The sequence below is a fragment of the Crocodylus porosus genome, unplaced genomic scaffold, assembly GCF_001723895.1.
Source record: "Crocodylus porosus isolate Cpor-Errol unplaced genomic scaffold, CroPor_comp1, whole genome shotgun sequence".
In the NCBI taxonomy this organism is placed as follows: domain Eukaryota; kingdom Metazoa; phylum Chordata; order Crocodylia; family Crocodylidae; genus Crocodylus; species Crocodylus porosus.
Window position 1 is genome coordinate 10,821,381 of NW_017728913.1, and position 18,461 is coordinate 10,839,841.

Consider the following 18,461-nt stretch of genomic DNA (forward strand, 5'->3'; position numbering starts at 1 on the left):
GAATCTAGACAGTGGCACTCAGAACACAGCTTAACCACATCCAATATTTAGTTAAAGTTTCTATCTTGATATTATTGGTTGCTTGGATCTCAGACCTATAACAACATATAGCCATGAAGACTTTCTGAAAGGCTTAGTCCAAGGAAAAGAGATGTCCTTACGTTTGCCTTTTCTCCTTGAGCAAATGTAAGGACATCTCAGCTCCGGACGTACGATGCTAGGGCAAGGATACCAGTAAGTTGATTTGTTGGCTGAGGTAGAATTCTGTAACCACTTTCAGTAAAAACCTTAGGATGGGCCTTGAACACAACCTTGTCTAGGTACAAGTCTGTAGGGGGAGCCTCAATCATAAGATTTCAATCACCCTTCTTCTAAAGCAATTGTCACCAGACAGACTTTTATATGGAAAGGGAGAGTAAAGGGGAAGTTGCTATGTGGTCAAACACTGGCACCATCAAGAGAAATGAAGATCAAAATCTCCCATTTTAAAATAGGGTGTTTTGCTGGGGAACAAATCTTTGTCAGGCCCTTCAGAAAACTCAGGACTTTCCAGTGAAAAAATATGAGCCGACTATCAACTGGGAAGATGGTGGGCTAAAACAGATACCAGGTGTGCATTCTTAAGCTCCAGCAGATACCCTAATACAGGGATAGCAGCTGACTTGTCACAGCTAAAACTTCATGCTTGACACCAGCTACAAAACCCAGTCCACTTAGGGAGGTATGGTTATTAGAGTCCTTTCTCTTGTGAATAACAGCATCTTACTTGGCATAGTGGCTCTGCTTTGAGAGCCTCCCAGCATCCAGACCGTGCACAAAGGGAGTCAAGATCTGGGTGAAGCACTTTCCCTCTGTTGTACAAAAGAATGTCCAAGACCTGGGATTCCTCCTGAGCATCAGGTCCTTGTACCAAACTATCTTTGGCCATGTAGTGATGGAACAAGGAGGAGAGCTAACAGGACAATCTGAACCAAGTCCACACCCAGTCTTAGCTGGCAGCGTATCAGAGAATCAGAGATGTGGAAATGAAGGCAGACAGGACAGTTCCCCACCACTGGGTATGGAATGCAACAGTCAAGGAGCCTGAATAAAAGTCTCCCCTGGAGAACGATGGGCATTTCCTGTTGACATCCAATGCAAAAAATATTTTCAGAAAACCCAATCTCCAAAGATGGATCAGACAACTGAATATAAATCACTGAACTTGTGATAGAGGGGAATAATTTACTGAGATGGTCTGCTTTGGTATTTTGCAGTTTCAGAATTCTGCAAACAAAAATATTTATGCCAGTTACACCAGAATCATAGGTGGACAGCTTCTTTGGAAAGAGGGGCAAGTATCAACTGTCAGGATGGAATGATGTTAAACACTGTGGTGGCATTGTCCACCTCTTCCTTCCTTTTTGGGACAAGGAAGAAACCAATAGAGAGCCCCTTTCTTCTGAGGTTAGGGGGAACTTTTTCCATGGCCTCCAAGGCTAGTAAGGAAAGTACTTTTTGCAGTAGCAATAACTAAGGTGAAGGGCAGAGGTGAGTATAAAAAATAGTTCCACCACTTCGGAAAGAACTTGATACTTCTCCTCTACTTTTCTGAAGACTTGGAGACAAGTAGTTGGCATCTGCTCTGATGTGGTCTGTAATAGCTTTATTAATGGACAAGGCCACCAGGAGGGGTAGGGCTGCAATATATGATACAGTTACCACTGAAAAAAAGATCTGAGGGGTTTGAGACATGTGCATACCCACAGTGAAGTGACTGCCATATGTACATCCTAAGGGGTACTTAAATGTCTAATTCTGCTCATAACCCTTTTAAGGATCAAGTTAAAGCCAAATGGAATTTGGTTTCCCATTTTGCTTTTTTAAAAACTGAAGAAATTACACAAGCTATGATAAAAGAATGTAATTAAGATTGCAAAATCAAGTATTTCAAGTTAGGAAATGCCAGAATTAGGTTGAATGTTCCATTTCTATCTGTCCTCTTTGAACACGTGTATTAAGATACATGCCTGAGATCCAGTCTTTAACTTCATGCTCATACAGCACTTTTGTCCATATGGCCCTAGTCTCATTTGGTGAATCTGGACATGACCCAGGAATGAAACAATATTTGTTATATAGGATCTCTATTTCATCGGTTGCAGAACCTGGAAGGTGTGCAATGGACAGAACAAAAGACTGCAAGAACACAGAACGAAAGTCTAATGAATGATTAAGACAGCTTAGTACAAACCTAAAGAATAGGAGTGTATTCCTGCCTCAGTATCAGAATACTGGAACGAGAGTGAGAGTGAGCAAACCACTTAAATCAAACGATTTAATCACGATTGCATGCTCATTTTTATGTCCTTGATTTGAGGTTTCATTTCAAGGTACAACTGATTCAAGATGGGTCCCAGTGAATTAGCTTTGTAAAAAGTCAGTCATTTCATTTAAATATTTCTTTGCCTCAACTACTCAGTTGACAAATGAGGACAATATGGTCCCTCTCTCACTGCCCACAGTGATTTACGAAAATAAATTTACTGAAGTACTGATTTGCCAGAGATGAGTACCATAAGAAATATACATTAGCAAATTAATTCCGTCTTCAAAGCAGGATTTGAATATGATATAGTAGATAAAGTATAGGACAACATATTGAACAACAAAGATAAAACAGAATTAGATAGCTGCTCATTAACTGAACACTCAACTTTTGCCCTGAGCAAGGCAAGAGTCGGGGGGAGGGATTTGTAGTCTACAGTCACAGACTAGGATTTGTAGTCTACAGTCACAGCCAGCAGTAGGTTTGAGTCGGAGAGGGAGGGGGGGAAAGAGGCTTGGGATACTATTTATGTCATTAAAGACAGCTACAAAGGGGCCAAATTGCAAAGGCAATGTTAATTCTGATGCTTCTTAATTTGAGTACTTGACAATGGAATTGAGTAATGTTTTTCAGCTTGGTTGTATGAGTACAATTTGATAGTCAACAATGGAATAATGCCACTCACTGTATCCAATATGAAGATTAAAATAATTCTGAACGTGATGAAAAACATTTTAATGTTAAGTTTAAAGAAAGGTTTTTTGTGTTGGCTTTAATCCTGGTCAAAAGTGGTAAGTTTAATTAATATATGTATGAGAGTTGCTCTGGAGGTGGCATTTTAGAAAAGGAATTTGTTTCACTGTGGTAATGAAGAATCACTGAATCCTCCTGAAATGGAAAGTTACTAAATCTCCTTTGTTACAGATTTTTAAGACATTTGGCAGAGATGTCTCAAGTATGCTTGAACTAGCATCAGCATAGCAGGTTGGAACTAAAGGGTGTCTATACACATACACCAAGGTGGGGGAGATGTTTTAATTAGAGTGGCTCCCAGACAGCTGCTCTAATTAAAATGCAGCAGTGTCATGTATTCAGAATCCCGCATTTCAAAAGGCCATGGGGGTTCATTTGACAAGTTTTAGTTAAGGTGTCCTCGCCAACATTTTGAAATGTAGGAGGCTGAATACATGTGATGCTGCAGCACACTGGAGCATGTCAATTACAACGCTCTAGCAGACTCGATTAATCTGCTAATTAGATTAATTAGAATGCATCAGAGCACCCATATAGGCACCCAAATAGATTCTAGTGGTCTCTTACAGCCCTACATTTCTAGCATTCCTAATTGCCTCATATGACTCTGCAACCTCCGTATGGTTTGTTTGTATCCTTTATATAGAAAAAGAATGAAATAAGGAGGAAAAAAGGATATATTCTTTAGAGAATGCTACTGCTCCATACTCAAAGGAACATATTCAAAATTACATTGAAATCCTGCCGCTTTCTCTCCCACCCCACCAAGGAAGGAAGTGGCACTTTTGGCCAATCACCACTTTCTCATAGATCATTTTGAAAAAAAAAAATTAGAACATTTTGGGAGAAGTATGGGGGGCGGAGAAGAGAGATAAAGGAGTAAGAAAGGAAAAGATAGTGAACAATTTGGAAAGGAAAAAATAAAAAATAATTTCTTACTGTAATTTTTACATGGTCAGAATGTTACTCACGAGTTAGACCTGCTCATTTTTTCACAAATAGAGCCTTATAGGATTCCCCCCACTCCTTTCAGTTTAGCGTCCCTCTGCTGGACTGCTGTAGAAGTGCCAAATGACAACTTCCAAATCTGAAACTACACCAATTGCAGAAAAAAAATTAATAAAAAGCACTGTAAATTATAGGCCTAAAAGAATAGGAACTATACCACTACATCTTCAAGTTTATAGATAGCAATGGCCTATTGAAATCAGTGGATGCTCTCAGTTATGAGAAATCAAAAAAATTAAAGGCAAGAAAACTAACTTTCTCTTTCATATGCAGGCAGTCACTGATCTGGATATTTTTCATATTAGGCAGCCAGTAATAAGAGCGGATTCTTGGAGACTGAGGAGTAGCAAGGATCTAATGTTCAAGATAATATACATCCTTCTAAAAAACTTTTAAAACGAGTCTTTAAAAATGTATTTTAAATTCAGATGGAAAGAAGCTAAAAATATCAAAGGCTCCATCAGCTTGAGAGGGAATGTTAGTTTCAATCAGCCTGGTAAAGGAACTCTAAACTTCTGGTGACTAAGCCTATGGATATTACTATGCAAAACTTACTATATAAAGTCCCTTGCAGTGCATACTTTGGTGTACCAAATGTATCTGACAATCTGTATTCTTGGATTTGAAGGAAATATTTTAGAACTTATTATTTCAAGCCTAAAATACTAAACTGTTCTTTTTATATATATATATATATATATATATATATAAAGAAAACAGAGGTTTAGGTCTTCTATGCTAACCTGCTCTGGTAAATAGACATGGAACAAAACTGTAAAGAGAAATACAGGCTTTAATTTTTTTCTCTGATCAGCTCCATGAAATTGCTGTTGGGACAGGCAGGCTGGTAGTGTTGACTATACGTCTCTGCTACACAGCACAAAAAAGTCAATGGAAGGGGTGGTTGAAATAGGCACCACTGGTAAACATGCTGAAGCAGTTAGAAGGAATTGCTGTTGGTCTACTGATCCAAGTAGACTGGTGGTAGTAAGTTACATGGCTTCCTTGTTGACTAACACCAGAAGCAATGTGGTAAAATGCAAGGGCAGGATGAGCTAGGCCGAACTGATACACAGGAATTAATATGAGCGCCAGAAGAGATGCATGCAGAATCCATAATACACTCTAAAAGTGTTCTCGGGTGAAAATGCTGTGATTCCACTTAATCTGAAGTTTGAAGTACCTAATTTTACCCCATATAGCACACTATTGTAGGGCATCGTTCATGCCCTATTTTTGAAATGCTAAACAGGAAAAAAAAACCCAGCAACTTACATGTAGGTAACTAAGGCCTGGGGTCTCTGAATCTACACACTGGATTGGGGGCCGCACACTGGCCTTGACCCTGTGTACTTCCAGTGCAATGGCTCTGGGGTCTGGATCTGGCATACCCAGCCCCTTAGCTACTGTGGGATCCCTGACTAAGTGTATGGCCCCAGTGGCAGCATGCTGGTTCTAGAGCCACATAGCAGGGCTTGATCCAGCATGACAGCACTGAGGCTGACTGGCGACCCTGGGAACCTGTACTGGTTCTAGAGCCACATGCCAATTCTGGGTGCACAAAATCCAGGACTGCACACTGGCTCTGGTGCCTGGATTTGATGCGTCTAGCTCCTGAGCTAGCACAGTGGTCTCCAACTTGCTGCATGGCCCCAGAGTCAGCATGCTGGTGCTGGAGCCATGTGGCATGGCCCAATACTGAATACTTGTGCTAGGGACAATCAGTGACTCTATGACCCTGTGCTGGCTCTGGAGCCACATGCCAGGTGTAGGTGCACCAAATTCAGGATCACATGCTGGCTCTGGAGCTGTACACCTGGCATGTTGGTCCAGAGCCAATGTGGAGTCCTGGACTCACTATGCAGCCCTAGCATTGGCATGTGGAATCAGGCTTAGTCATGTAGCTCCAGTACCAGTACGCTAGCATGGGGCGACATGGCATGTCTGGGGCCCCGTGTTAGCTCTGAAGCCACATGTAGGGGCCAGGTCTGCCAAAGCCAGGACTGTGCACCCCAGAGACAGCATGGGGTCCCAGGCTTAGTGTGCCAGGTCTATCCCGTTACATAGCTCTGCAGCAAGGACATAGGGCAGGCCCTGGCACTCTGATTGAGAACAAATCCTGTGTGCCAGCCCCTCTGACATGTGTTTGGGGAGAGGGGCTCCTCTTGGGCCTTGACATTTGGTGGGTGGGGGTGCACAGAAGGGGCGGACCAGTGGCAGTGTTAACTGCCATACCTTCCAGAGCTGCAACAGTCAATGCTAGCACCACCCCACCACCAAATATGTGCACCTGTTGAGAACCCTTTTCTTTGCATATAATGCATAACCACATTTTTTGCAGCTGGTTTTTGGGAAAAGGTGCGAGTTATATGTGAGAAAATATGGTACCTGTTGAATGGAAATTTACTGAGGATGCGAATGTAACAGCATTCTCTTACATGGCAAAACAAGTAAACTGGGGTTGAGTAAAGTAGTGATCCAGAAAGAGTCTAAACTCAAAGAAGAGTGAAAGAAAAATAAAGCCTGTAATCTGCTCCTCTGTGTTGAAATGAATATGTCCAATCTATGTGCAGAACAGTGGATGTCCATACATTAGAAGCAACGTATGTAAACCAAGATGTTTAAAAAGAATAAGAAATATGTTTAAGTAATAATTTATCCAATTTTAAATACAAATTTTTAAAAGGTGTATGTGTGATCAAAGCTATACTTAACAGCATATGAATGTATTTTATATCACCACAAATAGAATTTTTGACACTGGAAATGAAAACATCCTTTAAATGAGTAATTTATAATCCAAAGACCAAATCATACAAGGTGCAAACAGCACACGGCAAGAGAGGGAAGGGGGAAGGGTGTTACTCTTGGAGTACTCAGAGGGTTATTTGGCCTCAATGGGAGGAGAGATTTTATTAAAAATCTAAATTTGGTAAAATATTTACCTTTTATATGCATGTAAAAAATTGTGGTTATTTTCATTATTGTGTACAGTACACTATTAATACTCTATTTCTGACAGAATAAGCACTGAAAATGAGCAAGTTTATTAACACCATTTTCAGGTAGGAGCACTACATGGTACACAAATCATATTCTATAATAGTACTATATCAAGTCATCTGAAGTAAAACAATGTTTACTTGCATGCAATTGTAGCCGAGTTGTTCACTTCCCAACTGTAAATCATTCTTAGTCTCATTACACTTTGTATAGAAACTAAATTAATATGCTGGAAAAGACAACACAATACCATTTAGGAGCAAGAATACTGAGATTTAACTTTAAATATATGCTCCCATAAAGATAAAACTGAATGGGAATAGTTCCAAGTGGCAGATGAAATATTGTACTTCTAAATTCATATATTATGCATGGCTATTTTAAAAAGTACATTTATTTTAAAAGTTAGGCATGGTTAAATCCTGCAGAATAATTAAGTGCTAGGTAATATTCAGAATGAATGATAAAGAACTATGTCAGTTCATACTAGAATAGTTTTTATTAAAATGTTTATACAGAATATTTCAATTAAAGATAGCACCACACTAACATTCTCTATTAAACAACAGCATACTGGTTTCTCTAGTGATGGACCTTAGGGAAAACAAGCTAAGCTTGAATATTGTTTTGTTATATTCTTTTGGATCATGCAGTCATCTTGCTTATTTCCATGTGCTAAACGGTTTTATCTTTGTCCTGAATCTTGGATAGTTATTAGAAGTATTTTAAATCCAGCTTTTACTCAACCAGAGTACCCTAATAAAATACAGGTTGGCAGGCTGTTATGTCCTGTGATCATTTATAGTCAGCTGCTTAATAGAAGCTGAATATAACTAACGCAAGAGGTGCACAAGATATGAATTATAAGGTCTCACAGCAGAAATATTTTCACTCCCAGGGATCACAGTATACATTTTTTAGATGTTTTAGTTGGTTTTATATAACCCAAAGGGAATACAAAATTGACTACAAAAAAGAAGGAAGTTGATCATAAATTAAGTTGTGACAAAGTTTGAATAAATCAGCACAACACAAAGCATAAAAATATCATCATTTAAAAATTCATTATGGAAAGTTTTTAAAAACAAATAATATTTGCAAATATTGTTACAGTGTTTTATGATCAGCATTAAAGTTAATTTCAATTTCTTCATGTTCAAAAAGTGTCACAGAAGTTGCTTTAGAAAAAAACCCTTATTTGCAATGTCATAACACAAATAAACATTAATGTTAAAACTTAATATTAGCATGAAAAACTACTAGTGCCTTTAATGAAGTGATAAAATTGTAATATATCTAAATTAAACCTATTCAACAGCATTGTATGTGTTTTCTGTACTTCAATAAAGAATTTATGTCCTTTGTGAGGACTCTAGGTTTTGAAACATTAGAAAAATCAGAACAGTCTGAATAAAACCTATTTCTTCTCTACAGAACGTCACAGAACATGTTTAACATATAAATTTTGCCACCATTTGTAATGAAGTGAAAACTCAGGTATCCAAACTTGAAGTATGCATTTAATATGCAGCATTTCTGAAAAAAAATGAAAATATAGAGAGAGAGAGAGATTGTATATAGGTGCATACATTTACACCCACACACTGCACCATTATTATTTATAAAGAATACAGGGGACAGACAATCGTAGTGAGATATAGAACAGCTTTGTTACTAGGTATGAGAGCAAAGGGAAGGAAATATCTTTCTTCTTATCAGTGATCACTACATTAGTTTTACAAAACAAATGATGGTTACATTCAGTGGCACAATGATGTGGCCAGTTGCCTGGGGCACAGCAGCTGTGGTGACTTCCAGTTGCTGCCATGTCACTGGTGCTACTGCAATTGCGATCATAATTATAATTGCATGGCTGCCAGGAGCAGCCGGTTTTTTTCACCTTTCCTCTCCCTCCAGTTGACACTCAAGGCAGTTGCCCCAGTTGTTCAGCCCTAGTTACATCACTGTTTACATTACAAATTATACATTTTTTAAATTTGTGTTTGGAAATCAACTAAATTTATAGTTCCAGTGTTTTCCAACTTAGTTTTATTTGACTAATTGGACAAAGTTCAATCTAATAGTTTTCAGGTACTTGGCAAAACCCATGATGTGCAGCATTCTCATTAAACAAGACTCCTTAAACGAGAGGTAGGGCAGCTTAGCTGAACATTTAAATTGATTGCTTTTGGAATTATGAGTCTTTCCCAAAATGAATTTTTAATGACTTTACATATTTGTGATGTTAAAATTTCTTTTCCCACCAAGGAAATATTTGTTTTTTTCCCCTGAACGATTTGTATCTTTTCTTGAGGTAGCAATTTAAAAACTGTCAACATAATGACTGCAACAATACCCAGTTTCAAAAAACAGTAAGAGAACTTACCGCATATTTCTCCTGAATTAGGAGGAAAATCTTTTTCCCATACAATTGTGTCCTATGGTACCCAGAATAACATCTTGAGACATATAGAAAAATTAGAAGTGATAGCCAAACAGATCTGTATTTTACCACACTTATTTTGCAACCAAACATTATATTTGTCTTCTATTGTGGAAGAACTCCTATATCAATAAGGAAGAGCAGACTCAGCCTGCACTCTCATATTTGCAAAAATCTCCTTCTTCACTGTTCAGTGAACTGACATATCATTCAAAATAAATTTCCTATTTTCTGAACTATGAAGTCATTGAGCCATTAAAGAAAAAAATGGTAGGAATATGCTGGAATGTATTTTTTTTTTTAAATTGTGCAGGCTTCAAAGCATACTCACAGTTCTAATACAGGGAATAATCTTCTTGGTCAGATGTGCTAAGCAATCTGTTTCCAAAACTAGTTAAAAAAAAGCTTATTAAAAATACTACTATAAATCTGATATTTAATTAACTCTAGAAGTCCTCTACCAAAAGAAAAATATTTTAAAATTAAGATACAAATGTATAATACTTGCAAAAGTAGGGCCAAATTTATATGAGATCAGGTAATAAACTCAGCACTTTTATTCAATTTTTAGAAACCCTCAGACTGAAAAGCAGTAAACCTTTTTATTTTAAAATCTGTTTAAGAGTTTAGTAAAAATTGGTTCGTTTCAGGGGTAATAAAAATGTTGATTTGAATTAAAAAAGTATGAACTGAGCAGCAGTAAACCAAGGACTTTGGAGAGTATAAAGTTAATTTGGAAATATTCACTACTTCTAGAAATTATTGATAGCTAAGTATTTTAGCAAGAATTTAGTTTAAATGACTTATTTTCTTTCAGAAAATGTGCTTTATAACAACTTTATTAACACAAGTATTGAGGCTGTAGTATAAGACCTCTGGTAGTTTGACAGTCTAGGATCGTCTATATATAAACTATATTGCAACCTCCACATAGTAACATGCTATTTTTATTTTCTGTAACAGCAAAAATGTTATCTCCATTATTGTGAATTACAAAAGTATTTTAATTAAAGTTTAAGAAATCTTACCAAAACCTTTCTAAACATTAAAACAATTTAAGAGTTTTGAAAGTTCATACTTTTGTAACTTACACATACTAAAGCAATTCAGAACTGCACGCAAAAGATTTCAGGATAAAACTAAAACTAAAGCATCTGAATGCAGAATAAAATTATATATTTAAAAGGTAAAAAGATTTTTTACTTAGTTTTATAGAGTGCATGCAACTGTGTGCCATCTCTATGCAATTTATCACAAGAAGATCTATGCTAGGTCCTTTTAAATGCTTAATACTTTTATGGCACCATATGTAGAATTTTATTAACAAAAACTGAAGCCATCATTACTGCAATCAAGTGTTATTTTGAGCATGTAGAGACAACTACACTACAGATTTAAGTATGACTGTGCGGACTGAAAAACACCATGACAAAGCATAGTACCCCAAGCCAAGCAATGTAAGAGTCTATATTTTTTTTTTAAATTATACTCACCCGCCTACGGCAAAAAGGGAGGCCCTGGGCAATGATGCTGATGCTAAATATCTTCATCACAGTTTGGTGTGGCAAAGGCTCTTTCATACTTTTGAAATCAACAGGAACCAACCCATGATTTAGGGCAGGTTTTCCTGGTTTTGACATTTTGTGGTTCTTGCTTAGTCATACAGAAATTAGTAAAGCAATGGCACTGCTAAAATCTTTTAAAAGCAGAATTGCATGATTTCTCTAAAAATAAAGAGTTCAAAGTGGTCTGCCTGTTGCCTTTGTCTTTCAACCTTCTCCTGCCAAGTTTCCTGACCTGTCTGCTGCTTAGTGAAGTGCAAGCTATCCTAGTATAGACAGGAATTGCGAACAACTAATGTGAAAGCAGACTGCTCCTGCCAATCAAACAGGTGGTGGACCTCCCATGCAATGTCATTAAGGCATCCTTTTCTGAAATTGATATGAGATTTATTTGGAAAAAAAAAAAAAAAAAATCACAACTGCTTTGAGTTTTAATGGCCAAACCAACTCACAAAAGGACTTTTCTGAAAATGATTTCACGAATCTACATTGCCCTTTCAGAGTGTAAGGCAGCAAAATGAAGCTCAAATCATGTATAGTAGGTGCACATGATCAATCCCAGTTGTTTGTACGCAAAAGGTGCTTCTTTTATAATTCCCTGGTTTAAATGATGATTGCTGGTCAAATAAAATACAAGATTTTCTAATAATGTTGCTATTTTTAGTTACAATTCACACTATACACAATATTACCAATTCAGAATTTAAAATGAATGAAGCCTCCTCAAACATCAGAAGAATGTCTATCAAATCACAAACATTGTGCTCTTGTCTATCTTTTTTTTTTAATCTCCTTCTGCTCCAGCCCTCCCAAAACATGTGCTAGTAGGTATACACTCAGATGGTCTAGAAAATTAATATTACCCTCTCTCCCAGGGTTTTTAATAATAAGCTTTCGGTCCCTGTTGAAGGAGCTCTCACTGGCTAACAAATAGTGCAGTTTCCACTTTTCTTCCAAACTTCCGAATTCCACGTCCATGCAACTCCACTTGCCTGTGACCCAGACAAGAAGCTAATTCCGTTCCACCAACAATTACTCCTACCTGTCTACACATTATTTCTGCTCCCCCCCAGAATCTCTCTCCCTAGCTTACAGTAGCAACTGCAGTGGAGTCCTCTTGCCCCCTTGCCAGGGTGAGACTGGAGCAGGCCTAGCATTGCCAAGATTTCAGAGGACAGGAGGGGAACAAAGCAAACTCCAGTTTCAAAGAAAAGCAGAGGCATCTTTAATTCATTTCGCTTCTTCCTGCCCACTTATGGAAGTGTCCTCAGTTCCTGAGAGGGAGAAGGGGAGCACTGCCTGCTGTTGCTTAGGGAGCAGAAAAGGAGAAAAGCCCAGATGGGATCTTCCCCTAGGGCAAAGCTGAAATTTCCCGGAGAACTGAAGCTTTTCATGTGCTTTGACCCTAGACAAAACTTAACAAGTTTTGGTAGGAAAAACCATTACATTTCAGGTATAATATTCATACGTATTATATAAACCCTTATATTTTTGCAACCAGTTTACTTTCATTTGAAAACCAAATTTAACTTTCACTATTGAAATGTTTGTTATGACTTAACCATGTTGACATGGTCATTTCCACTCCCTGGACATCTGTTATACCAAAGCATATTTTGTTTTACCAAACCATGTTACTGGAATTTGCGAAGCCTTCCTGAAGAGTCATTTAAACGCTTTCAACATGTCATATGAAATTGCTGATAAAAGATGCAGCAAACAGTGACAGCAACAATGAACTGGGACAGCATAGGTTGAAATGCAGGGGTGGAATGACCTTTAAGGACGCTTAGGCCTTGTCTATGCTTTACATGGTTCTGCCAGCAGACAGCAGCTACCACTGCCAAGCTGCCCAAGTGCATACATATCCATGCACTTCTGGCAGCTCCACTTCAGCAGATGTGCCAGCAGAGCGCAAAGTGCAACCCAGGGAGGCACCAGCTGCTAAAAGCTGTTACAGCCAATTGAAGGGCAAGCGTGTCTACACACATGGCTCTGTTGGCTACAGAAGCCTTCTTTCACTAGAAAGAAGTGGTTAACTGTCAGCAGAAATGGGAGATTCTGTGAGAGAGGAAATCTGAAATGTAAGTACACTTTCAAGTACAGGCAGCAGAATTTGACTTCTGTTGGCAGAACACTGGAGTGTGGACTGGGTCTCCCCGTGGGCACAACTCAGCAACAACAGTTAACTATTTAATGGTGATAAAAGGGCTCTAATAACACCTGAAAGCTTGAACCCTGGTACTATGCCTCAAACAACCCTATTAAAATATACCAGTGGGAATCTCCCTGTCCCTGCTCAAAGAAAAAAAAAAGCAAAAAACCACCAAACACTGCCCCGCCAACCCTGCCCCCCCTGAAAACAACCCCCACAAACTATGCTTGTTGGAACATAATTATATTTTACCTTCATTAAACTTAAGGGCCTTTACTACCTCTTTTTTTTTTTTTTTTTTTTTTTAAACTTAAAGCTATCAAACACCCAAGTGTTTTACTTGGTCCAAGAACAACTTAATTTTTTGCCTTTAAATGACTGTATTTATCTGATATATAATACCTCACCATTAAAAAGATGTGGACCAGTGCCAAATAGTGAAGTAGTTTAAGTTATAGCTTTTCCACTTTTAAATGTTCTTATTGGTAGAGTACCCTCATCCTAGTTTCTATTGTACAGTCACTATAAATTATAATAGCTATTGCATTCTCAACTGATACTTTACAGAAGCATGACTGGAATGCACTTCACTGATTCTTTGATGCATTGTATTTTTCTTGTGCATAACAAATATCAGGCTTTTTTCACTGGAGAAAGTTAGCAAGGTGTCAAGGGTTCTGAATGTTTCTCAGGTATGTTTTGCCAAGCTGAGAAGCTAAGGGAAGTACAGGTATGATATTTTTCCCATAAAGCACAAGAGAGCAGTGGGGACAAGAACAAAAAAACACAAAAATGAAATCAAAACCATACTTATATATCATAAAGGCTTACATTTTAATTTATTTGCCCCAAAATGCTTTGTGTCTCAGGCAAAATACTAACTGAACTCATGTAGTTTCAAACACCCTTTTTTTTCTGTTCTTTCAGGTTTATTATACACTACTGGACTCCCTATAAGCATATTTGTAATTTGTATTAGTAGCGAAGTTGTACTGTAGTACAGTGATGCTCTGGGGCCCTGAACTGCACTTGACATTATACAAACACATAATACAAGAAAGTCCTTGCTCTAAATATAGTATAGTCTAATTTAGAGGCGGGCAATTATTTTGGGTGGAGGGCTGCTTATTGAGTTTTGGCAAGCCATCGAGGGCCGCATGACAGGCAGCCCAGGGCAGATTAATATTAATTTTCTAATATTTTAGGGGCCCCGCAGGCCAGATAGAATGGCTTGGCGGGCCACACCTGGCCTGCAGGCTGCATTTTGCCCACCTCTAGTCTAATTTAAAAAGTAAGCAGATATAACAAGCAGAGGGGACAAAAATGAAGAGGGATATTTATCATAACGGTGATAGGAATATTACACACACCGGCCATTACAGACACACCCAGAGGAAAGCTGAAAATCTGCATGTGAATGCTTTCACACGTCTAAAACTCAGAACCTAAATAAAGTGGCCTGGTCTTCATAGATTCTCTAAACGTCTAATCAGGAGTCCAACTTCAGCTTTTCATATCTGAAGATAGTTTGTCAGCAGTTGATCTCTGCATTATATTGAGTCACACCCTTGAACCAGACAGTTCTCAACTATTTCTTTTCCTGGGCGGATCAATCAGGAGACTAGTATTTCAAAGAAGACAAAGCCCAAAAAGTAACACAACTTTGAAATTCTTCAATCTAAAATTAGGATGATTAAAGCTCCTTATTAGGACAATTTATTCATTTTAACGGAATAAAAGAAATATGAGATGGACTTAGTCTTTTAGCATATCTGACCAGAAAAGTTAGATTAAAACATTATGCAGAGTTTATCAAAATCATGTAGAGATAAATAAATCAATTTCTAATCTCTTTGAAATCTCCCATTATCCTTTTTTTGACTTAAATAACTTTGGCTACCAAATATTTTAATGTTATTTTTTTATCATTGTTGCTAGAAGTTACAGAAGCATGACAGTACAAAAACCAGTATGTATTTTTCTTTAGAAAAAACTGAAAAATTCATCCTTTGCAGGGACAGGAATATTGAAAAGAACAATACATGCTATCCGAGAGTTCTTATCATTGGTGAACAGCTGCCCTCAAAAGGAGAAAACAGAGTACTACAACATTTTAAAATGCAACTGCATCAATATAAAAGTAGAAAGATAGACAGCAACCATGGTTTGCATTTTTATTATATACTTAGTGAGAAATTCTGGAAAGCCTTTGATTTCTTACATATGCGTCCTGTAAGCACACTGTACGTAGTCTTATACCCCCCTCCCAACCCCTCCTCCCTACATGGCTCAATCACTAAACTTATGTACCAAACCAGACTTTCAATTTTGCTGAGGATAAGTCTTTAGTAGATATAATACCTTGTTGACAAACTACCAATAATAAAGTTTTAGTACTCTTAACATTAGCTAATGTGTTACCATTTCCAAACTTATAAGTATGAAAGTGCATTAATATTAGTATATTAATACCACCACCTTGCTCACTAGACAGTAGGGTTCTGCGAAATTTCAACAGGTGCTTCGTTTTGAAGCTGTTTTGACTTGTTTTGAGCTTGAAAGAGCAAAATCAAAATGAAACGAAGGGCTTCGAAACAGCTTTGAAACTAAACAGGGCACTCAAAACATTTTGAAAGTTTTGAAATGTTTAGTTTCAAAGCCAGCTTGCTTGCAGCTAAACAGAAACTAAGGCGAGGGAGGGGAAAGGGGGGGAAAGGACTGCTTTGGTATTGACATCTAGCTCTGGGTTCGATTCCCCAGCTCTCCTATCATTTCCCCAGCTCTTCCAGAGGGGTGTGGGCCCCTGATCTGCACATGGGGTTTCAGGAGGCTGCCACTGTAGGCTGGGGCATGTGGTGGCTGTGGAAGGATGTGGGGAGCCATGGGGTGTGTGGGTAGGTGTGGGTGGATTAGGGGAGACTGTGCAAGGTGTCACCAGCAGTAGCAGGGGCTGTCAGGGTCACGAGGGCCTCTTGGAAGAGCCCCACTGCACAGCACAGCCTCCCACACTGCAGCTGTCACCCAAGGTCCAGCACTTCTCAGCCTGAACAGTCCCAGCTGCCTGACAGAGCGCGGAGCCACGTAGCACCCTGCTGACCCTGGCCACACTTGCACAATGGGGCAGTAGCAGTGTGGGTGCCAGGTGGCCAGGGCCTGTTCCTGCTTCCCTGTGCTGTGTGGGGGGCACTCTGTCAAGAGGCCCCAGTGACCCCAAAAGCAGCTGCTACTGCTGTTGAGTGTGGGGATTTTCTTTTTTTTTTTCTTTTTTTTTTAATTGCCAGGGGTCAGGCGGTGATTGGGAGGCTCGGGGAACAGGCAGGGATCGGGCTGGCAAGGGTCCTCTCATCATCCCCTCCCACCTCCTCTAGCCCCTACTTACCAGCACAGAGCCCAGGTCCAGCTCCCTGCAGCTGGCACACTGCTTGCTAGGGCTGCACGAAGCTTTGGTTGCCAATTTGATTCGCCAGAGATTCGACCCACTTCAACAGCCAAATCTCTGAATCAGGAGACCCTTTAATCTCTCGAAATCGAATTAGAACCCTCTGAATTGATTCAGAGAGATTCGACGATTCAGACAAACACAGCTTTATATGTTTTTCCTACATACCTCAAGGTACCAGGTGGCTCGTGAAAGCTGAGATGGTAGCGTGGATGGAGTGTCCCACAGGAGCGTGGACGGGTTCCCAGTCCACTCAGTGGTGGACCCAGAAGTGAACCAGCAGCACTTCTGGTCCACTTCCAGGTCCAACACAGAGTGCATGGGGGAACCCCCCCTCCCCCTCCCAGCTTGGCGACTGGTGCCTCCTGGGTCTGGGGGGGCACCCAAGGTCTCCCTGCAGCTGATGGCTGAGCTGGGGGAATGAGTGTCCCCCATGTGCTCGGCAGCAGACTTGGAAGTGGATCGGAAGTATTTCTGGTCCATTTCTAGGTCTGCCACCAAGCATGCAGGGGACCCTCCCTGCGCTCCTGTGGGATGCTCCACCCCCCCCACCATCTCAGCATTCATGAGCTGCATTTTGGATGGTGAGTGTCTTGAAAAGACAAACTAAACAGAAAATGGCCCTTATTTCCTAATAACTGTGTCTACTCAGGGAGTTATACTTGCATATTTTCTACGTAGACAAAACCTTGTACTCAAGCGCAAACTGTTCTCCCCAAATAACTAGCTCTTCCCTGGGCATATCATCCAACAATGTAGGAACAACTTAGTATCTGAGCTTGAATTACGACATCTGCCCAGATCTGGTACCTCGAGATACGTAGAAAACAACATTTAAAGCTGTGTCTATGGCTGAATCACTTATTCTCTGAATTTGAATCAAAACTTCAGATTTGACTGAATAGAAACGGGACAGTGATCCGAATCAACAAATCGAATCACTGTCCCCCGAATCAGGCTGAATCTGAATCCAGATGGCCCACCTCACACACCCCTGCTGCCCGCTCTGAGTGGGCAGGCAGTGTGCTTCAGCACTGGAGTGAGGGCCAACCAAAGAGATGTTTTGGCTAGCTTCCAGAATATCTCTGTGAAGGACCCGAGCCTCTGGTTTCCTTAGGCACTGTGCCCTGCCCTGCTTTTTTCACCCGGGGTATTTTTGACCCCTGGATACCCAGCAGTCTAATTTTGCCCCTGCGCTGCAGATCTGCAGCCCGGGGAACCTTTTTTTTTGTTCCCGCACTTGACTCTTGCAGCGTCTCAAAGGGCTTTAAAATACTGCACAACTGTATGTAGCTGAAGTGCTGATAGTCTATATATTTATGGACAAAGTATAAAAACATTAATTTGTACTTAGTTTTAACTTATGACAGAGTATAAGGGGAGGGGGGAGCTCAAACTTTCTTCCCTTGAAACTCTGGTTGCGATCCTGATTCCCACAATCCTTCCAGTTGTGCCTAAAAACCATACCTGGTTAGGGTGATAGAAGGGGCTGGGTTCTAATGAACAGAGGCTATTAACATGGAATTCCATGGAAAACATGGCAAGACTGAAAAAAGCTGCTGATGCAGATGCTGCTGAATGAGGGCAATAGTGATGTGTAGGGGGCACACGGTGGTGCATCTGCACCCCCTGACAGGCAGCACTCCCCGCTTAGGCGATGGGCAGAGGGGGCAGGCAGGAGCACCAGTGCTCTCCCCCCCCACCCCGCGAGTGCTGGCTGGGGAGTGGGGGTGCTAGATGAAGCCAGCACTTCTGGGTCAGTGCGATCAGCTGCAGGGGCCACCCCCCCA

General features: G+C 39.8%; 1 protein-coding gene across 2 annotated transcripts in view; it reads right to left on the bottom strand.

The window, feature by feature from the left end:
* FBXW7 (F-box and WD repeat domain containing 7) overlaps positions 1–18,461 on the bottom strand; it is a 255,063-nt gene that overhangs the window by 86,922 nt on the left and 149,680 nt on the right. The window contains exon 1 of one of the 2 annotated variants that reach the window (XM_019534478.1): positions 11,009–11,170. The exons of the other annotated variant lie outside the window; for it this stretch is intronic. Within the exon in view, the coding sequence (XP_019390023.1) occupies positions 11,009–11,155 (147 nt within the window). The 5' untranslated portion in view covers positions 11,156–11,170. Of the gene's footprint in view, positions 1–11,008; positions 11,171–18,461 lie in introns of those variants that run through there. 2 annotated transcript variants of the gene reach the window in all.